The sequence below is a fragment of the Tremella mesenterica genome (genome assembly GCF_000271645.1).
Source record: "Tremella mesenterica DSM 1558 unplaced genomic scaffold TREMEscaffold_13, whole genome shotgun sequence".
NCBI classification, from domain to species: domain Eukaryota; kingdom Fungi; phylum Basidiomycota; class Tremellomycetes; order Tremellales; family Tremellaceae; genus Tremella; species Tremella mesenterica.
The window spans coordinates 591,173-613,308 of NW_006711237.1; the positions used below are offsets into that span (position 1 = coordinate 591,173).

At 49.5% G+C, this 22,136-nt stretch overlaps 5 protein-coding genes across 5 annotated transcripts; 2 read left to right on the top strand and 3 right to left on the bottom strand.

Moving 5' to 3' along the window:
- Window positions 1-4: 4 nt before the first annotated feature.
- TREMEDRAFT_70052 (uncharacterized protein) lies at window positions 5-4,391 on the top strand (the record flags this gene model as incomplete). Its single annotated transcript, XM_007007402.1, has 9 exons — window positions 5-89; window positions 189-743; window positions 895-1,607; window positions 1,660-1,906; window positions 1,949-2,219; window positions 2,411-2,628; window positions 2,773-3,290; window positions 3,453-3,935; window positions 4,131-4,391. 9 exons carry the CDS (start codon window positions 5-7, stop codon window positions 4,389-4,391), a joined length of 3,351 nt encoding a protein of 1,116 aa, XP_007007464.1.
- Window positions 4,392-5,090: 699 nt separating this feature from the next.
- TREMEDRAFT_65201 (uncharacterized protein) lies at window positions 5,091-6,155 on the top strand (the record flags this gene model as incomplete). Its single annotated transcript, XM_007007346.1, has 5 exons — window positions 5,091-5,095; window positions 5,144-5,201; window positions 5,397-5,595; window positions 5,740-5,831; window positions 5,994-6,155. The coding sequence occupies 5 exons, from the start codon at window positions 5,091-5,093 to the stop codon at window positions 6,153-6,155; spliced, it is 516 nt and encodes a 171-aa protein (XP_007007408.1).
- A 685-nt stretch (window positions 6,156-6,840) lies between these two features.
- TREMEDRAFT_34483 (uncharacterized protein) lies at window positions 6,841-8,240 on the bottom strand (the record flags this gene model as incomplete). Its single annotated transcript, XM_007007196.1, has 5 exons — window positions 6,841-7,072; window positions 7,151-7,196; window positions 7,316-7,586; window positions 7,827-7,908; window positions 8,071-8,240. 5 exons carry the CDS (start codon window positions 8,238-8,240, stop codon window positions 6,841-6,843), a joined length of 801 nt encoding a protein of 266 aa, XP_007007258.1.
- A 258-nt stretch (window positions 8,241-8,498) lies between these two features.
- TREMEDRAFT_34583 (uncharacterized protein) lies at window positions 8,499-9,025 on the bottom strand (the record flags this gene model as incomplete). The annotated part of the gene is made up of 2 exons (XM_007007204.1): window positions 8,499-8,561; window positions 8,711-9,025. The coding sequence occupies 2 exons, from the start codon at window positions 9,023-9,025 to the stop codon at window positions 8,499-8,501; spliced, it is 378 nt and encodes a 125-aa protein (XP_007007266.1).
- An 8,822-nt stretch (window positions 9,026-17,847) lies between these two features.
- Window positions 17,848-20,168, bottom strand: TREMEDRAFT_65205 (uncharacterized protein; the record flags this gene model as incomplete). The annotated part of the gene is made up of 6 exons (XM_007007347.1): window positions 17,848-19,171; window positions 19,222-19,252; window positions 19,294-19,539; window positions 19,629-19,766; window positions 19,830-20,042; window positions 20,096-20,168. The coding sequence occupies 6 exons, from the start codon at window positions 20,166-20,168 to the stop codon at window positions 17,848-17,850; spliced, it is 2,025 nt and encodes a 674-aa protein (XP_007007409.1).
- Between the last annotated feature and the right edge of the window lie 1,968 nt (window positions 20,169-22,136).

The window sequence follows — 22,136 nt, forward strand, 5'->3', positions numbered from 1 at the left end:
CGCTATGATCCCCTCCCCTCGAAGGACTGTCTCTACACCTACTGCGCCTACTACCTGGCCTGATATTGACGATGATGATGGTTGGCAAGGTTTGTCCATACCTATTTTGCCCCTCTCCAGTCATTTTTCCACCCACAATGAGAAGCTTACTGGACGATGGATCGTGAACGTTTAAGCTGATGCATCAGATATGCCCGTCGTCCGGTCCGACGATAACCCTTTCGGATTAGATACAGATGACCAAAAACGTTATCACTATCGACCTCCTGCTCGACTGGATGCTTCAACCTCTTCTCCCTCCTCAACACCCATTATTGGATCCACGTCAAATGCTACGGGCGCTCATCTTGAGGTGGATGCCGATACACTTCTCACCGAATCTTGGCGTGATAAGATAGCTCAAGATGAATCCGAGTACACCCGTCTTCGATTGGATGAAGATGAAGAATCGGAGGAGGTTCATATGCGTACGAGATATCTCTTCAATGAAGAAAAGGCTATGACCCCTCTCAGTCAGATGCAGGCCACCAAGGAGTTACTCACTGAAGGACAGAGAATTGCTTATGTGGGACTATGTCATTTGATCGCAAGACGTATGGTCAGAGACGCTGGCAGAGGTTGGGAGGGAGTCAAGGTCAAAGGGAAAGGAAAGGGAAAAGAGGTTCCGGTTGTGGAGAGTGCAAACGTTTGGATGATGAAGATCATGGCTAGGTTATATCAGCATATGGAGTTGGAAAGAGAGGGTGAGTATCAGTCGTAGGACATTCGACCTCGTCACCTCATTTCGTTCCGTGCAAACCTCTTGGTCCTGTATATCTCATCTCTACACCTTATGGTTACATCTGTGATGAGCCGTGCGTGATTCGAAGATAAGGCAGTAACTGATTGATATAGAACAACGAATGATCGAAAGTCTCGCAGAGCACGGAGTCGACCCGCGAGATCTTGTTCCAGCACTCATGACCACCCATACCGTCAAGAATCCAGAATTCGATCCGGTGGCGAAGAAAAAGGCTGAAATGGCCGCCGAGAAGATTGACGAAGAAAATTCAGATACTGAGACTGAAGTTCCCCCTCCACCATACCAGGAGAAAGCAGACGAGCATATCGATGACCCCTCGTCCCCTTCGTCAATAGACCCAACAACCATCCCATTACCGGCGACGTCTCCTGAGCCATCCTCTCCTTCACCTGTATCTCACATCGGCAAGTCTATCGATCCCTTCGGGGACGATTCGGACGCAATCTCCATACCCTCTGCAAGCAGCTCGATTCCCCCAACTACTTTCTCACGGCTTTCAATATCCGATCCAGATCCTGGCACAGATGACGAAGGCGATATTGGCACATCCCTCTCTACATCTAGACCCCAGGGGCAGTCAAGTACTTATAAAGTTGAGGAGTCCACTGAGGTCAAGGGAGCCATGACAGAAGAGCAACAACCAAGTGAACTCCTTCACGTTTCGGAGCATATCGAGAAACCGCCGCAAGACAATAACAACGATCCGACGGAAATGGTAGAGAATGCTATGCCGTCCTTGCCAGGTGTTTCGACTCATTTGTCTAATACCGATGAGACAGTCACACTCGATATCCGATGGACAGTGGTGAGTTATACCGCCGTTCTGGAGTTAAAGTGGGCATGTGCTGAGCACACAGTTATGCGATCTATTCCTCGTTCTCATAGCCGATTCAGTATATGATGCCCGTTCTCGGGCTTTCCTAGAGAGAATAGCTACTGCCTTAGGATTTGGCTGGCTCGATGCGGTGCGTTTCGAAAATCGAGTGACAAATGCTCTAGAAATCGAAGAATCATTGGAGAAGACAGAGCAGAAGGGGATCATAGAAGGACGGAGAAAAGCGGCGTTAAGGAAACGGTATGCTATGATGGGTCTTGCTGCTGTCGGTGAGCTAATTTCTTCTTGATATTAATGGCGCTGATCCATAGGTGGAGGTCTGGTCATTGGACTTTCGGCAGGTTTATTGGCACCCATCATCGGAGCTGGACTCGGAGCGGCACTTGGGACGATAGGTGTGACGGGTACCACTGGATTCTTGGCAGGTGCGGGAGGAGCAGCGGTCATCACCACCGGAGGAGTCTTGACAGGTGCTAATATAGCCGGCAAGGGGATGGCCAGACGGACCAGGGAGGTCAGACGATTCGAGTTTAAGCCGTTGCACAACAACAAGCGGGTTTGTTGCTATGTCACGGTAGGAGGGTGAGTATTCCTCTTCATGTCCCCTCCAGCCGCTCATCTAGATCGTTCGGAGTCTCTTGCATGTTGCATGATGCCCCCTTTCCCCATCTCTGTTTTTTGGCCGCTATTCCTTCGTGTTCACCGTGGTAGGCTCACCGCTGGGCCTTCCTTTGATCAGTCAGGTACTGAGACTGAACACGTCTGATATGTAGATTCATGGCGAGTAAAGTGGACGACGTCCGATTACCATTCTCAGTCTTGGATCCCGTCGTTGGTGATGTTCTCTCAGTTCTGTGGGAACCGGAGATGATGGCGGAGATGGGAAGCGCCTTGAAAATTCTCACTTCGGAAATCCTGACTCAGGTGGGACAACAAGTCTTACAGGCGACTGTGATGACTGCATTGATGAGTGCTCTACAATGGCCCATCAGTGGGTATTTTTCTGCTCTTTCACTCTCCAATTTTCCCCGCACATATCTCCCGAGATTTCATCTCTCTTTCATCACTCGTACGCGACATCGGTTGTCCGCCGGTTGTACCTCTGAGGAAAGAATTTGACAGCTGATATACATAGTTTTGACCAAACTCGGCTACCTCATTGACAACCCCTGGTCCAACGCTCTTGATCGCTCCCGAGCCGCTGGTCTCGTATTGGCCGATACGATCATACATCGTCATGCTGGTGTTCGTCCCGTCTCCCTGATCGGTTTCTCCCTTGGCGCACGGGCAATCTTCTACTGTCTCGTCGAACTCGCCAAACATAAAGCCTTCGGTCTTGTCCAAGATGTTTTCGTATTCGGAATGACGGTTACGGCTTCGCGTCAAACATGGCTCGATGTACGTTCTGTCGTCGCTGGAAGATTCGTCAACGCCTTTGCTACGAATGATTGGATGTTGGGTTATCTGTTCAGAGCCACATCAGGTGGGTTGAACACCGTGGCGGGATTGAGACCGGTGGAGACCATTCCAGGACTTGAGAATGTGGAAGTGACCGATGTGATAACGGGACATATGAGTTATCGGAGCTGTATGCCTCAACTACTGGCCAAGGTCGGATTTCCGGTGACGGCGGATTATTTCGATGAACCTGCTGTGAGTGCACGTATCCGGTCATCTGCTCCTCCCACCTTTTATTAACGGCGTCATACAGTTTGAATCGAGTACCGGTCTCCTCTCTGGGGCAGTCAATATCAGTCATAGAATGTTTTGTGTAATGCTCCTAGTGGAGCTCGGTGGTCAAATACTGATGTGTAGGACCCCGAAGTCGACATGAGCGTACAAGAACGAACGATAGTACGAGAAGCCGAAGAAGAAGAAGAAGCCAATCCGACCAGAAAGAAGATCCTAGGAATCTTTCCCAGACAATCGAAACGTTCTGCATCTGGAGTCAAGACTCCAACGACCACTTCCAACTCTGAGAAAGCCGCCGTGGCAGGGGGTGTTGTTCCTATTCCATCATCTCCTGGAGACGATGATGCTCTACCTCCTCGAGAAGATGAAGGTGACATCGGATTGGCTTCAACCTCTGCGGCTCGTTCTCAAGAATCTCTAGCAACGGAAGAAGACGCTGAAGTTCGGGGTATACCCAAGACTGCCGGATTTGACTTTGCTGCTATCTCTCGAGAATTGGGCAAAGATGTCAAAGTCGATTCTTTACCAACACCATCTCCCTCTATCTCTATTTCCCCAATCTTTCAACCGACACCCGAGCGGACAGGTTCAGCCCCACCCATCACTGTTAATCCTCCCGATCAAACGGAGCAAATTACAACATGGTCATCCGCTCCGGGCCGCACACTTCGAAGTGTCTCTACTTCCTCTACCCCTTCTCCTCGAGCAGAAGTCATATCTCCGAACGGTAATATGGGAGTTGATATGTCTTCATGGGACCGACCTATATCATCATCATCATCGCCCTCACCTTCACTTCAGTCATCTTTCAAATCATCCTTTAATTTTGGCTTCAACGCATGGACCGCCCCAAATTCCGTTTCTACAGATGCCAAGGTTGCTGTACCGATGCGATCTGCACCTCCCGCTAGACCCCACCCGCCAGAATTGATGGCTAATCCATTCGCAAACAATTCAACTTTAGACATCAAAGATACTTCTGGGGGTTCAGTGACATGGGATAAAAAGTTGTCTGGAGTGAACGGAGTAGACGAACAATGGGCAGAGAAGAACCCTTGGTGAGACGTGATTAGGGATATAACAAACTAGTAGATTGGTCGATGGGTGCTTTAGAAAGAGGTATATTGGAGGGGAAATTGTATTGGTACGGTATACGCATCTCATACTATGCATTTTGCATCTGCTACGTTCGCCACTTTTCGGACCTTGACCTTTTCCATCCTTCCTACGACAGAGTTCTTGAGTCGAGACCGCGAGGGGGGGGGGGGGGGGGGGCGCGCAAAGAAAGAGGATAGGAAAATGCCGCATCGGTAAAAGTGAAAATTGACGTTTTCGTCATCAAGAATCCTTTGCCCCCGTCATCCCATCATCCATTATCCATCATCTATCCCACGCTTCCCATCACTACAGTAAATCATCTCTGAGTATAAGTCATTACTAATGCTAGTGTATCTGAGTGAAGCCATTACTAATGCTAGTGTAATACATCTCTTCTTTCTCTGTTTTTACTCGTTCTTGCTGAAGCTGATGCATGCCGGATCTCCGAGACTGTTTTTCTACCTCTGATCTCTGAGCATATAAAGGGAGTCGGAGATGAGAGGAAATACTCACTTCAATTCGTACTGAACCACTCATCTATCATTGCATAACTTGACTCATTTGACTACATACAATTGATCTGAGAACCTCACTCCAAACCAAGCCCCCCAATTGTTTTCTTTGGTCGAACAAGAAGTCGGTCTAGGAGGAAATATATCAACAATGAGGTAGGCTTGTTTTTCGATAATAGACATGTAATTAGCGCTGACGGGTAGTCTATCAAGTTTCAAAGGGGCTTTCGTTGGGTTTCTCCTCATTCTCACTTACTCAAATGTGAGTGTAATTCTTCCACCTTCTCACCCTGTTGCGAACCTTCGTCTTTTTGGCAGACAATCGAAAATGTGTCTCACCCAACAGAGAGATATGAAATTCGAAACGGAGGGCGTTTATGATCAAGAACAATCAAGAGCCAATGGAATGGAATGAGAATGTACAGGGAAATTGTGTAGAGACAAAACTCATAAATAGATGGTACTTGATATTATCCTAATTACCAAAGTCCGACATGGTTCCGATGTTCGACCACCAGCCGTCATAGCTCATCTAGTCGCTGTTATCTTACAAATGCTTTGGTGTTTATACTATCTCATTAGAGGAGGTGTGGGTCGAATATTGATCGCTTCGAACGTTTTGGCAGTCACTGTCTTCTTTTGGTGTTTCGAATTTGGTAAGTTTTACTTATTCCTCATCTTATACCCACGGGGATTGCGTTCCAGATGGGCTGTGACCATTCATCCGTGTGGTGAAGGTATGGTAACGGACGTTTGACACGAGTTAAAGAATATGGAAAAAGTCATGAGCTGACCAATAGCATGTACAGTAGCGTACACTACTTTAAGACATCATTCACAATATTGCGCTCCGACAGCTATCAATGCGGCTGATTGTTCTGGCGTACTAAGGGTGAGTTTTTGGTCCTCAAATTTCGACTTTATCCCCTCTGTTTCCTTTGCTCAAATTCACGCTGGCATGGTTTCCGTTGTCATCTACCTTCCATCCTCCACACTTACAGTCGCGAGGGCCGCGTCACATATTCACAGTGTTGGGGACTGCGCTTACATCCAGGGTGTCGAAGGTCTAGGCTGGTCATTGATCGGTGCAAACCTCATCTATATCATATTCCTCATTGCACTCGTTTCCTCACAAGGAACTTGGAATTCCGAGATGAACCAAATACCTTCCAAGAAGTCATCTACGGTGGACGTGGAAAGAGCAGAGGCATATTGAAGAGTCTCTTACGCCCATCATGATCGGACCAGGAGGGACTGAACGTAAGAATATGATGTATTTTGTAGGAAAGGAAACCGAATGGAGAGAAATTAATAAGATGTTATAAGTATACGTGTTGAGTGAGATGTTAAAAGTATACGTGTTGAGTGAAGTAGTAGGCAGTAATATATATATATATATAGATCAATATAATCAAATAATAATCGTATGCTAAAAGATATTACTCTATTGTATCCCATACGAATCTGACCGTCCCTTCATTCTGTCCTACACCCTCTATAGCAGATTGACTTTCATCTTCCACCTGCGAACTTGGCCACGGTGTCACCGCAGGTTTTCCCGGACCTCTGTTCCGGAGATGGATCTTGAGTTCTGTAAGGGTCTGAGGGGTCCAGTAGGATGTGAGACGATAGGCCGACAATGGGAGAGAAGGGGTGGAAGTTGATGGAGAAGGTTTAGGTTCTTTAGGGGAGACCGGAGAGGGGTGCATGGAAGGGTCGAGAGGGGTGGAAAGAAGGGTAGTGTAGAGGTCAAGTAGGTAGTGTGTGATGTCTGCTCGTCAATGATCATTCCAACATCGTTCACCGACCTCAGTGATATCATTTTTAGGAGATCAAAGGCCTTCCGACGTAGGTCACGACTATTTGTGAGGGATTGAGGACGAGATTACGGGAAATGATGTTTACTCACCATCGACCTGATTGGCTGAAGCGAAAAACTCTTCCTCCCACGAACCCAACTTTGATAGAGTCTCCACGACATATTCCCATGTTCCTGACTCTACAACAGGCCGATTTTCGGTATCGGAGTTTGAAAGAGGCACTGGTGATTCGAGAGATAACAGAGCTGCGACATATATCGAACCCAACGCGATAAGGTGTGGAGGGAAGCTGAGTGGGGCTGGCGTACGATGACTTGTGATCAGTCATAAGGCCCGAAAACCAAAACAATGTGGTAGCCGACGAAATTTGTAGAAATGTCAAGGGACTCACCAGTCGACCGCGATGGACCAGGCTGCCTTACAAGCTTTCCTATCCACTGAAAGTCAGCGTCTAGATCCCTTTCGCTGGGATATGTATTGTCTGCCTCAATGAAATACAGATGTTGGAAAACACGAAGGCCAGGTTGTTCCGATATGAGTAGAAATCATGACTTACGTCTCAATCTCCGTGACAGTTTCAAAACATAAGGTCCCACTTCATCCACCTCAAATTTGAAACACATCGTCTCCAAGACTAACCTCTCAATCCCTAATACTTTCTTGCGTTCTTCTTCTATCACTCGAGGGTCGACAGATGAAGCGTCCACTTGACCTTTCTTCACCAGATGAGGATATCGGATTGCGTATGAGGCGAGAATGATATCGCGGGGTTTCTTGAGAGTATCGTGGAGTTTTGCAGAAACGTGTAGAACGGAAAGACAAACGTCCTTGACGTCAGCCAAGTCGTCCCTGACAAAACCTCTTCCTCACGGGTGCATGGTTGATATACCATTTCAACTGGGAGGTCTTGATTTAAAAGAACTCTCTCCATGAGGACATCCATACGATATGAACATATGCGGAGACGGTCATTGTAAGATACCATTCAAAAGCTCGTGGGGTCAGAAAGTGAGTGTAAAGGGTTATGGTATGGTAGGAGTAGCAGCTGGAGATAGAGTAGACCTCACGATATGATTAAAATCTTTGTAGGGGAAGAATAGATGGAACCGCATGTACAGAGTTTGAGCTGTTGAGATGGTCTTTCTTGGACTGAAAATTAGTACCTGCATCTTCTCATCCGCCATGATCAAATCTGACCCCGAACCCAGTTCTCCTCTCTCTACGTAAGGATGGTAGAATAGGTCAGAGGGAGCTTCAGATCCAAACCCACGATGGAGCACAGGAAGGCTCAGGGGAGGAAGAACGACTCACAACCCACACCTCACCCCCACACCCTCAATGAACCCGCATGCCTGTAACCTCACTTTCTCTTCTCGCGATACACTCAATTTGCCCCGTTGTTTGGTAGACAGCCGTTCGACCTCAGCTGGAGAGAAGTATGGTTTGAAATGTTTGATTTTAGCAGAACTCTCTGGTGCCATCTTGATTGGTTCGAGTGATCACCGATGGAAAGGAAGATATGAAAAGACGAGACGGACAAAGTTAGCTGATCAGCGGCCGCAGCGGGTTGCAGCATACGTCTGAGATCCTTCTTTTGCGAGGGACATTGATAAGCCATGCATGAATTTGATAATTATTTAATGATTTACAAGCTCAGAGTTGCCCCCTCCCACCACCACCTAGAACACTCTCTCTATCATTCTCCTGCACCTCGCTGATACTCAGAGGCATCATTAATATTACCAACTAGCTTTATGCATCCCTGGAATCTCGCCCGCCAGAGCTTTCGTTCTGAATTGGAACTACTCGTCAGTTTCTGTATCGTTACGTCTCATGCTACGACCCGCAACCGTTCATGACACAGAAATGGATGATGAAGACGACAGCCGACGCTTAGGGAGTTGACGACATTGGCAAGAAGTGGAGTAGAAAGAACGAGAAAAAAACTCACCCGACAAAGACCAAACTTCGACATGACCCCCCTTCCCCGCCCCGTCTCCGTACACCTATTCTTCACCCTCCCCGTGAATCCCTCTCCTCCATTATAAGCGTTCAATCCCAGCTGCGCTCGATGTCTCGTGGCTGGAGGTAAGGAGGTATTTCGGGCGACGGCGAGTAAAGCTCTTCTTTCCACTTCGGTCTCTTGGACGGCTAATCGTTTTCGAAAATCTCTTAGGAAACGCCAAGAGACACCTTTGCGTCCCAGTCGGAGCACTTGGGGACTGAGTTGAGCTTGAACAGCTGATTTGACCACGGGGACACTCATGATTGCTTGTCTAAAGAAATCTTGCCGGCAAACGGATTGACCTGTCACTACGAAGAACTTTGAAATTTGTTGATAAGTAATGCCACGCAACTACGACTCGAAACTGTTTATAGATACGATACCATCCGTAGTCTTCGATGCAATTCTTACTATCATCGTAATCGTACTCGTCGTACACATTCAAACAGATTAAAAGTCTCAGTACCTCTGGATATAGTGAAGATATCGCACCGATCGTACGCACTCGAACGTGCATACGAACCGACCCGACGAGACATCGGGAACCGTACAACGAACTGTACGACAAACCGTACACGAAGCACCGTACTGGTGTAGTAGAATAAGGACAGTCCAGCTTCAGTTGTGACGTAGACGTCGCCTTGTAGACGTATAAAATCCAGTCCGTGCTGGTGGCGTACACAGTAGAGGCCTCTGGTGTACGTCTTGCGTACGATAAGTCCTCTACGAGAGTCTATTATTGTAATACGATTCATAAGCTGAAATACAAAGCACGATGTCGCACGATCGTTCGACTACGATTGGTCTCGAATCCGTACCCGTACTATCGAGTCAAAGCAACTACTTCGATTGGAAACTTGCCATAGAAAACTATCTCCTTATCCATGGATGTCTTGGGATAATCGAAGGTACGGATGTCGAACCGTACCGCCAACCTACGATCGCTCGTACGGTTCGAGCAGGCTCAGTCGTACCTACAGCTGAGGAGACTATAACCCACACCTCACTCGATTCAGATGATGAAGGGCGCTGGGAATCGTGGCGTAAACGCGAACTTCGAGCTCAAGGTGCGATCATGAGTAAAGTCGAACGTGGTTTGCTCATTGATCTACGATCTCTTCGAACCGCATACAATATGTGGAAATTCCTTGCAACAGATATGCAACTACAAACACCCGAACATCGTACGGATGTCGAACGCAAGCTACGAATGCTTATGCTCAAGTCGAACCCTACGGATACGGAGATGACCCAACACCTACAGAAGTTTAACCTACTCTGGCTTGAAGCTGAAGAGTCAGGATGCAAGTTCTCAGCCGATACTCATGCGCTCTGGTTCCTCGATTCGCTTCCTCGAAGCGACTTCAAAGTCATGCGATCTCTATACATTAATCTCCCTACGACTTCGAAGATGTGGGCCGAACTTCGACGCTTGTATCAAGTCGAAGTCGCAGATCGCGCACGACTCATTACTCCTACAATGTCTGCTCAGATCAATAATACAAGTGCGGATCATGCGCATTCGCATACGGATACGCATGCGAATACGGATTGGATTAAGACAGCAGAGTGTCACTATTGTCATAAGAAGGGACATCTTAAAAAGGAATGTAGGAAGAGGATTAGGGATGAGCAGAAGGGAAAATCGAAGGGATCGAAGGGAAAATCGAAGGGGTCGAAGCCACAAGTCAATACAACACAATCGACCACGAGAACGACAAACGAAGGCTCTTCGAACCCTACGATTGATCCATTCTGGGCTGTTGCTATCAGTCTTACCGAGCCAACCGTACAGTACGTAGGCTCGAAGCTCGTACCCGAATTCCTCCTTGACAGTGGAGCTACCCACCATCTCACACCTGATCGTACGATTCTCTCGAACATCGTACGACTCGACACGGCTATCACGTTTGGTCTTGCGGATACTACAACCAAGGTTCATGTATATGAAAAGGGAGACATTCTACTACGACTCCCTCTGGTCAAACCGTACGGATCGCGGACGTATACCTTGCGAACGTCGCACGACAGAACATCCTATCCGCAGGTACGCTCAAAGCTCGTGGATGGGACGTAGACTTCGTAAAGGGCGAACTTCGTAAAGGAAAGGAGATTGTTACGATGCGAGAACACAGTGTCCTCCCATATGTACAACTGGGGGAGCTCGTACCCAAGACTACGGGTACGATCAGTTCGACAACTCGTATTGGACCACTACAAACCGAACACAACCGACTTGGTCATATAGGTCGTAATCGTATTATCGAGCTCACACAAGCGGAGGAGCTACGGTACAGTGCGGATGAGTTGAAGGCAGACTCGTGGCGTACAGATAGCTGCGCGGTTTGTCAAGAACAGAAGAATACTCGACTTCCAAAGAAGGATGTCAGTCCGCATGGAACTCGTAATTGCGAAATCGTACATTCAGATATCTCTGGACCCCTACGACCTTCGGCGCAAGGTGCAACATACATCATTACGATGTACAATGACTACTCGAAGGTCAATCGAGTAGTGACCGCACCGAACCGACAGCATGTCGTATTCTACCTTAAGGAGTTTGTCGCAAAGATCGAACGACAACTCGGTGGAACCGTACGATTCCTTCGTACGGATGGAGGCACCGAATACGCAGGATCGCAAGCGCGACAATGGTATGCAGAGAAAGGTATCATACACCAGATCTCTCCACGCTACACACCTGAACTCAATGGTGTAGCTGAACGCTTCAATCGTACACTCAAAGAGATGGCTAGTTCAATGCTATCTTCGGCTTCCCTCGATCATTCGTACTGGGATTACGCTGTACGATACGCATCCGTAATGATGATGAAGACAAGTACGAGTGCGGACGGTACAAATTCGTGGTTCGCACTCACAGGTCGCAAGCCAGGCCTAGAGAAAGCTTTCATGTTCGGTGAACTCGTATACGTACAGATACCGATTGAAGTCCGTGGCAAGTTGCAGCTTGACTTCCACAAAGGAGAACTAGCAAGAGTCTTAGGACAAGAGGAAGGTATGAGTGGTTGGATCGTACGATACGAATCGAATGGTTCGATTGTGGTTAGTCGTGATGTGCGAAGCGCACAGGAATACATTCGACCTTCGGTCACAGTACAAGATCGTGTTCCCTGTCACGAACTACGTCGTGACACCTCGATTACTTCACCAACAATGACCCTCCTTTGGCCATCAAAACCCCATCACGCCTTAACCTCTTTACTCTACACGTAACTCAGGACTTCTGAGACCAAGTACGGCGAAGTTAGACGGGGTTAGGCTAAGTAGGGACAATGGGAGCAGAAGTGCGGCGATGTTAGGCGGAGTTAGGCTAAGTAGGGACAATGGGAGCAGAAGTGCGGCGATGTTAGGCGGAGTTAGTCGAAGGAGGAAGAGGATGGCCGAGGGCTCGGGGAAGTTGGACGAAGTGCGTTGAAGTACGTCAAAGCGCGAGAGGGTTGGATGAACGTCTAGGAGGAGTAGATAATATTAGCTGAGAAGATCGCTGAAGTTCTTCAGCGATCCTTGATTGTTGTCAGTAGTAAAAGACAGATAGAGATAGCTATAAATCAAGATACATCGCCATCAGTAGATCAAAACCCTAGTTAGAGTAACTACGCCGAAGTACGCCGTAGTTACACCCCTTTCGACGTCTGCGCCCTCCTGGTTGGGTGAGACATCGACTCAGAGAGTGAAGTTAGCCGAGGTTCGTCGACCGTCGGTCTATTAAGAAGTAGTTGTTCGACGGCCGTGACAGTATCAAGGATCGCTCTTACCGACGACCCGTGCGAACCTCGGAGAAGTACGAAGATAATATGGAACCAGAAAGAAGAATTACACGAGGCATGAGTAGGGATGGAGACAGGATGGAGGAGAACGAGAGGAGAGCATTGGAGGAGCTTAGCAGAGCAATGGGGCAGGACCTTGGAGTGGAGGATAGTGTGGGGGGATCAATTCAAGGAGATGAGTTCGTTCCACCGGTGCCTTCTAACCCTCCTTCTCCTCCGTCTAATGCTCTCCCACCTGTGGGATCCCCACTTGGATCAGACCAAACCCCACGCCCAAGAGAAAACACTGGAAGTACGGCGAACTTGGGAGAAGAAGGAACACAAGGGGTGGTGTTGGCCTTGATGCAGATGGTGGCGAATATGAACAAAGACATGATGGAGGAGAGAAGACGTAGGGAGGAATGGGAACAGAGAAGAGAAAGGGATACAGTGGGCGGGATTGCAGAAGGGATATCAGAAGGGGTGAGGTACGCCATGGGACGGCAAACTTCGGCGACCCCAAGCGTAGTGGGCGAACAACGGAAAGGGATAAAGCTACCTAACCCAGACCTATGGAGAGGAGATCGGAACAAGTTAACCGCCTTTCTGTCTGAGTGCGACGTACACTTCGAATTGAACTCTCATCTTTTCCCCGACGACACTAAGAAAGTCTTTTTCATGATCTCTCATCTACGCGAAACACCTCTTCTTGCAGTGCAGCCCGATCTATCCAAAAGACCTCTTCCTGAGTACCTCACGACACACGATCAGTTCGTTAAGTACCTCAAGACTAACTTTGGTGATCCAGACGAAGAAGGAACTGCGGCCCGACAACTTAACGACCTCAAGCAAACCGGGTCTGCTTCGGACTACTTCTCCGCCTTTCAGCGACATGTTGCGATTCTCAAGTGGTCTGATGATGGAAACCTAGTTGACCGAGCCAAGAAAGGACTAAAATCGCACCTTCTAGATGAAATCGCAAGACACGGTAGATCGTTTGGGACTGTAAAAGAGCTATTGGAGTTTGTGATTCCCTTGGACAACCGCCTGTGGAGGAGACAAGTGGAGAAGGAGGCAGAGAGGAAAAGGGAAGGAGGGATAAGGACAACGACAGTGGTGGAAAGTCAGAGGACGGAGAAGAAAGAAGAGAAGAAATGGGAAAAGGGGCAACCTTCGGCGCAGGGTGGTGCCCAGGCGGCTATGAGGTCGACGGTGGTAAAGAGTACACCGCCAAACATCGACGAAGTTCGCCGAAGATGGCCTAGGCCGAGCTCCGATCTGAGGGAGACAAGGAGGAAGGAGGGGAAGTGTACCGAGTGTGGTGAAGCAGGACATTGGCTGAAGGAATGCCCTGTAAGGGAGGCTAAGGTTAAGGTTGGACTGTTGCCTCCATGGGGGGAGAAGTTCGGAGAACGTGGTGGAGGATCGGGAGGGAACGCAGTACCTCTCGGACAGAGGAGGAACTTGAATGCGGTTGGAGGAGAAGTAGATTTGGAAGAGGACCAGGGAAAAGAAGAGGACCTGTCGCAGTAGGCGAGGCTCGGCGGGTCCGCCATATTCTCTCGGCCACCATTCCCAAACCCATAAAAGAAACACAGCTGATGGAGCCAGAGGATTGTGAATACAAAAATACACCACTCAGTACCCCTTGTTCATGCAATGTCGATAATCATCTCCTCATCCCTTCCGTTTCCAGAGATCAACCTAAATCGGACATTTTCATTAATGGAATGAAGCTAACTACGCTCTGGGACACCGGGGCTACTTGTTCATATATAAGTCCTAGAGCGGCGACGAAGATAGGCGCAGAAAGGAGACAATATCAGGTGAGCGTACCCGTTCACATGTTCGACGGCTCGGTGAGTGTCGCTGGACCCATCACCGAGTTTGTCGAAGTCGGATTTAGTTTGACGAAGGACGCCGAAGTGCGATCTGTTTGTCTCGATGTAACAACGCTCTGCGACGCAGATGTTGTGATAGGGTGGGATTGGATGAGGAAGGAAGGGGTTGTCCTTGATGGAAGAGACAACTCGGTGAAATTTCCCATCCCAACCCCACCAAGTGCGGGGAAGTTAGCGGCCATAGGGCTGCCGACTCTGACGGACGCGATAGACCGCCGCGGCGAAGATGAGCTTGAAGAGCTGAGCCCGGAGGAACAAGACGAGTTGTTCCAGGTAGTTCCTGAACAATACCACCAGTACATTGACGTTTTTAATCCGAAGAAGGGAGGAGAGACCCTTCCCCCTTCAAGGTCCTACGATTTGAAGTTTGAGCTTAAGGAGGGGGCGAACCTTAAGGTCGCCTCCCTCTATGCTCAAGGAGAAGATCAGAGACGCGCGCTGAGAGACATACTAGATCGCGAAATCGCCGCTGGCCGAATTCGGGCAAGTAACTCGCCATACGGCTCACCAATGTTTATGATACCGAAGAAAGCCGAAGGACAGTGGCGAATGGTCATCGACTATCGAAAACTGAACGAAGCGACCATACCAGATGCCTACCCTCTCCCTCTAATAGGTCAAATTACCGAAGAACTTGGAAAAGCAAGGTATTTCAGCAAACTAGATCTAATTGGAGCATACCAATTGTTGAGGGTGACAGAGGGACATGAACACCTGACGGCGTTCAGGACACAGTATGGTATGTTTGAATCTCTGGTTGTTCGTGATGGGCTGCGAAACGCCCCCGCGGTCTTCCAACACTTCCTAAATGAGGTGTTTAGAGAGCTACTAGGGAATGGAGTCGTGGTCTACATTGACGATATCCTCATTTATGGGAATACGTTGGAGGACTTACGAGGAACTACGGCGAAGGTCTTTGAGGTACTGCGGAAGGCGAGCCTGTACGTGAAAGCTAGTAAGTGCGAGTTCGAAAGAGATTCGGTGGTGTTTCTGGGTTTCGTGGTATCCTCTAAAGGTGTATCGGTGAACCCAGAATACATTGATGCCATCACTTCCTTCCCACGTCCTAAGAATCTACGAGAGTCAAGGGGATTCATTGGAGTTGTAAGCTACTACAGGCGCTTTGTCCCCAACTTCTCGAAGATTGCTAGACCTATCAATGACTTGACAAGGAAGGAGGTACCATTTGTATGGGGAGTCGAACAGGAGTCAGCCTTCAAAGAGTTGAAGGCTAGGATGTGTACTGCGCCGGTGTTAGCCCATTTTGACCCTACATTGAAGACGATATTACAGACAGATGCGTCGTTCTTCGGCTGGGGGTTCATAATTTCGCAGATCAACACGGCTGGTCAAGAACACCCGGTAGCTATTGAGTCTGGTGCTTTCAACACAGCTCAACTGAATTATACGGTAGGAGAAAAGGAGTTCCTCGCTGTAGTGGAGGGTTTCAGAAGAAGGAGACACTTATTATTGCAGGTGGAAACCACAGTACTTACCGACCATCTAAACCTTACCTACTGGATGGAACCGAAACAACTCAGTCCTCGGCAAGGTAGGTGGGTAGAGGAGCTAGCTAACTTCAGGTTTAAAATGGTTTATCGGCCAGGAACCCAGGCAAGTCTTCCAGATGGATTATCTAGACGGGCGGACTATCATTCCGGGAAAGGAAGTACCATGGTACAAGAGAGCAACCTTATCCAAGGTCTGCCGAAGTTCGACGAAGTTGACGCCACCACGTCGGAGTTGCGTCACCTCCTTCGAGCATTGCAAGGGACAAGGGAGGTAAAGGAAAATGATCTTGTGGACCCTATGGATCTAGTACTTGGAGTTCAGGAGGACGAAGACATAGAAGGGGTCAGAGAAGAATTATTAGGAGTCGTTTGCGCTGAGTGTTCTCATCCTACGTGTAACGATAACGTGCAGGAACCAGGATCAATCACCGAACTACGCCGTAGTTCGCGGTCTCCTCTAATCCTTCGTGGGGGGTGGAACTCAAGAGGTTTCCTCACATTCGACGATCGCATTTATGTGCCGAACTACGCCGATGCTCGGCTGAAGATCATGAAGATGCGACATGACTCAGCCTTGGCCGGTCATCCAGGTTCGGCGAAGACTCTTGAACTAGTCCTGAGGGATTATGTCTGGGTTGGAGTAAGAAAGGATGTCGAAGATTATGTTGCTGGATGCGCGGTATGTCAGAGAGCGAAGACTAACAGACAGAAACCTCATGGGGAGCTTAAACCACTGGAGGTAGCTACGAAACCTTGGTCTAGCATCTCGATGGATTTTATCGAGGAGCTGCCAAATTCCCATGGATATAATTCCATCCTGGTAGTGGTGGATCGGTTGACCAAATGGGCCATTTTTATCCCTACTACGACGAAGTTAACCGCAGCCGGCCTATCAGAGTTGATATTGGACTATGTGGTGGCCCAGCATGGGTTGCCAGAGAATATAGTATCGGACAGGGGATCGAAGTTTACCTCCAAGTTCTGGAAGAATTTGACCGATAGTCTCGGAATAAGACTACATCTCTCTACTGCATATCATCCACAGACTGACGGACAGACCGAACGAACCAACCAGTCTTTGGAACTGTATCTTCGAATCTTCACCTCCTATCAGCAGAACGACTGGTCAAAGCTACTCGCTCGAGCTAGCTTTGCTTACAACAACACCCAGCACTCTGCGATAAACAAAACCCCATTCTATGCGAACTATGGATATCACCCTCGTTGGGCTGAAGAGATAAAGGCTAGCGAGGTCGAAGTGCCCGCTGCTACGGTGGTGGTAAAAGATTTGACTGAAATACACAAAGATTGTATCGAAGGAATTGAGAAAGCTAATGAGAAGTACGCCGAAGGATACAATAGGAAACACCGGACTACGCCGAACTTCGCGGAAGGAGACCTAGTGATGCTGTCGTTAGAGAATATTAAGACGAAGAGACCAATGAAGAAGTTAGATGTTAAGCAAAGTGGGCCGTACAAGGTAGTACGGCAGGTAGGTTCTCATGCTTGTAAATTGGAATTACCAGGAACGATGGCAGGTATCCATGATGTATTCCATGTCTCCTTGCTCCGTCCTTATCACCCTCCAATATTTCCTGGTCAGCAAGCTGAGCCACCTGGGCCAGTAGAAGTAGACAATGAGGGAGAGTCTTGGGAGGTGAAGGATATTGTGGACTCTAGAGTAAATAAGAGGTCAGGAAAGTTAGAGTACTTGGTGGAGTGGTTAGGTTACGAAGGAACAGACGATTCAGTATCATGGGAACCAGTGGAGAACGTCGATGGAGCTGATGACATATTGGCGAAGTTCCACGAACTTCACCCTACTAAGCCGAAAGAAGGGCGACTGCGAAGGGCTAGGAGATAGAACGTACTGCATACAACATAGGATTACAGCTACGTACCGCTCACTTGTCCTTACTCTTACCCTTACCTTTTCCTTTTCCTTTCTCCTTCGATCTACTCGGTCCCGCGGGATTAGTGTGGAGGCTACCGATGACCGAAGGTAGATCGAGAGTCTCAGACGGGAACGCAGTAGAGAGAGAAGCATTCCATGCCCGATTCATAGCCCCAAAGAAGTCACCGAAGTCCTGGACATCTCGAGCAGCTTGCATGCTCGGAGTCCTCCACAGAGAACGTATGGTCCGTAGACACTCGAAGGGAAGACTGAGGAGGTCTAGAGCAGTCTGGGCGGAAGCTGGGACACGGGAACTACTACGGCGACCTAACCAGTCAAGGGACGGTGGTGGCTCATACGCCATAGGAGTGACTAGGAAGGGGGTGTCGAACAGTCTTCGGCGAACATCGGCTATCTCAGTAAGGCTTCGGCGAGAGACGTCCGCTAACCTTGTCCTTGCTTCGTCGTCCAGAGCCCCAGTGTTGACTACATCTACTAACGCCGCAGTAAGATTGTTTAAAGCGTTAGCTTGACGAGAAGAGAAGTCAAGCAGGAGAGATGTATCATTTCGGGCAGCCTCAAGCTGAGTAGTGAGACCGAGGACGAGAGAACGATAAGTGGCGAATTCCTTTTCGTCCTCAGGAATACGGACGTCCAGGGAGATACGAGGGTGGACGAGGGACAACCGGGGAGCAGAGGGACCAGCACGCTGAGTATCTTCACCTTCCACATCACCATCATTGAAGGCAACCTCCTTCTCTTTAGATTTCCCTTTTGATTTCTTTAAAGAAGACTTCGGTGTCTTCTGGGGAGCAGAGGGAGGGGTGACGGGAGGGGCCGCCGAAGTGGCCGGAGGAACAGAAGGACGCCGACTTCGGGTGCTGTGAGCCGGGGGAGAAGCTACCACTGGAGAGGACGGACGTGGCGCCGAAGGACGAGAGGCCGAAGAACGAGAGGCCGAAGGACGGGAGACCGAAGGAGCAGAGGCCGAAGGACGGCGAGAAGACGAAGGAGGAACAGCCGGGAGACGTGATGGGCCGGCCACAGGAGCGAAGGGCGACGGCGACGGAGGCGACGGGCGGAGGTCCGGCGAAGTACGGCGAACCGACCGGAGAGACGAAGGAGGTACCCGCGAGCGGGGGACAGACGCTGGAGTCTGAGGAGGGGGGAAGGGCGAAGAGTCGGAGGGACGGGGCGGGATGTCCCGGGCAGAGGAAACGGGACAGAAGGAGCAGGGGCCAGACGTGCACGAAGCACAACGGAGGGCCTTGTTGTGTGGCCTGACTGCCTTGAGGCAGGGCCAGTTTGGACGATTATACGTGATAATCTCACGTCTACTAATTAGCAGGAGTAACTTCGGCGTAGTACGAATAGGTGGACTCACCGGCAACGATCACACGCTTCGTCAACACCAACTGCGATCCAACGACCAGGCTCGGACTTCATCTTCTCCCACAAGGCTCCCCTCTGGGAGAAGGGGGGGGAGCAGCGACGGGGGCGGCGGGAGCAGGACCGGCGGCGGGAGCAGGACCGGCGGCGGCGGCAGCGGCGATGGCGTTGGGGGGGGGGATGGCGTTGGGGGGGGGGAGAACCCCGGAAGAGGAAGAAGAAGAGGAAGAAGAAGAAGAGGAAGAAGAAGAAGAGGAGAGGGAACGGCGTCGTTTCTGGCCCACAATTTGAGCAGGGGGAGGGGCAGGAGCGGCTGCGAGTTAGCAATGTCTTGGAGAGCTAAAGAACAGATAAACAAGGCCAAGTTCGGCGAAGGTGTGAGAGGTTGGACGAAGAACTCACGCTCAGGACTATCTACGTTGTTGTCCTCTACACTAACCGCCACCATATCATCATCCGAGTGTTCCTCTAACTCGGTTTCACCCTCCGACACGATTCTATCATCCTCATCACTATAATCACCCCCTTTTCCTTCGAAGTCTGACTGATCGTCCGACTCCGAACCACTGAGCGACTCCTGGTCGGAGGAGGACGGAGACTCACCAGGACGAAAGGCGGGCGTCCTGCGGCGAGGGCTGGCGGCAGGAGGGGAAGCAGAGCGAGAACCAGGAGGAGGAGAAGCAGAGGGAGAACCAGCGGGAGGACCGGCGGGAGGAGAAGCGGAGCGAGGAGGCGGGACATCGCCAGACGGCTCCCCCAAAGAAAGGGTGCCGAGGCCGAGGGAGGAGACTTGGCGAGATCTGTCGCCGAAGGAAACTGAACATCAGCCAAGTCCGGCGAAGTAAGGTAAGTGTCGAGGAATAACTCACGAGCAGACGACACCATACCACCAAAGTTCCTCATGGCGGCGAAAGGGTTAGATGTAGGAGTAGAAGGGGCCATGACGTTAAGATATTTAAATGAGAATAAAACTCGAGGCGATGATTCAAGGTAACAAATCTGTTTTCTAGGTAAGAGAGATAGAAAGTTTTGAAAGCAGATGGGAAAAAGAGAGAAGGTCGACGAACTGCTCAGTATTTAGTATAATCAAACCTAACCCCTCGTCGTCAACATGCAGCAAACTTCGCGTTTCATCAACAAAAGGCATCGCAGGGACGATCAAAATTCCCACGCTATAGTGTCTCATCTCAATATAAGCGAGGGTTACTTCGACAAACAACGGTGTTGTTCGGCTGCCATTCAGGAAGCGTGTCTCACCTACAAAAGACACAGGGCTTCTTACGGCAAACCTCGACGAAGTTAGGGGAGTCTCATTGTCGGGTTCTGGAGTGAAAGGAGGCCCAACTACGAAGTGCGGCGCAAAGAGCAGAAGAGTGGAGGATGGTCATGGGGAGGGAGAGAATGGGGTACAACGCTGCTAAGTTCTCTTGCCACGACAGAGGTGTAATCGCTCACGAGGACGTTCGCGGCTAAAGAAGGGGGCGACTGTCACGAACTACGTCGTGACACCTCGATTACTTCACCAACAATGACCCTCCTTTGGCCATCAAAACCCCATCACGCCTTAACCTCTTTACTCTACACGTAACTCAGGACTTCTGAGACCAAGTACGGCGAAGTTAGACGGGGTTAGGCTAAGTAGGGACAATGGGAGCAGAAGTGCGGCGATGTTAGGCGGAGTTAGGCTAAGTAGGGACAATGGGAGCAGAAGTGCGGCGATGTTAGGCGGAGTTAGTCGAAGGAGGAAGAGGATGGCCGAGGGCTCGGGGAAGTTGGACGAAGTGCGTTGAAGTACGTCAAAGCGCGAGAGGGTTGGATGAACGTCTAGGAGGAGTAGATAATATTAGCTGAGAAGATCGCTGAAGTTCTTCAGCGATCCTTGATTGTTGTCAGTAGTAAAAGACAGATAGAGATAGCTATAAATCAAGATACATCGCCATCAGTAGATCAAAACCCTAGTTAGAGTAACTACGCCGAAGTACGCCGTAGTTACACCCCTTTCGACGTCTGCGCCCTCCTGGTTGGGTGAGACATCGACTCAGAGAGTGAAGTTAGCCGAGGTTCGTCGACCGTCGGTCTATTAAGAAGTAGTTGTTCGACGGCCGTGACATTCCCGTACCGGTAGTACCGAATACGAATACAACTACAGTCACTCCTACAACACTTCCTGATCCCCTTCCTGGTCCACTCCCTGCACCTGTCCCTACGACACCAGTACGATCTCAATCACCTGTGTCCGTACACGATTCCGTACACGAATCTACTCCAGTCGTAGAGAATCCTTCGAATACGATCCCTGCGGAATCGCCTGCTACAACTGCAGAAGATACACCTGCTGAAGAACCTACAACTACTCCTACGGTTGAACAGCCTGCACCAATCGCACGGGTCGTACCGCAACCCACTCGTACGAGCGAACGAATTAGAGATTGTATGAACGTACAAGGTACACTCTCTGCAGTGACCTGGTTCCCTGTTCAGGCTTCGTACTATGGTCTGGCCAGTGAAGTCGCAATGATACTCGCAATCGAAGGAAGTGATGTCGTACCGCAGACTGCGGGGGAGGCTCTTCGTAGTCCGCGAAGTACAGATTGGAAGATCGCAATGACTTGCGAACTTAACAATATCAAGTCGAAGGATACATGGAAGGAGACTACACTTCCGCAAGGTCGTAAAGCTATTGATTCAAGATGGGTCTTTGCAATAAAGAAGGATGCAGATGGGAAGATCCTCAAGTACAAAGCTCGACTCGTAGCGAAGGGATTTTCGCAACAACCTGGTATAGATTACGAAGCGACATACGCACCCGTAAGTTGTATGGTCAGTCTACGAATCGTACTTACGATCGCTGCATCGTACAATCTCGTAACACATCAAGCAGATGTCGAAGGAGCTTATCTCAATGGTGTA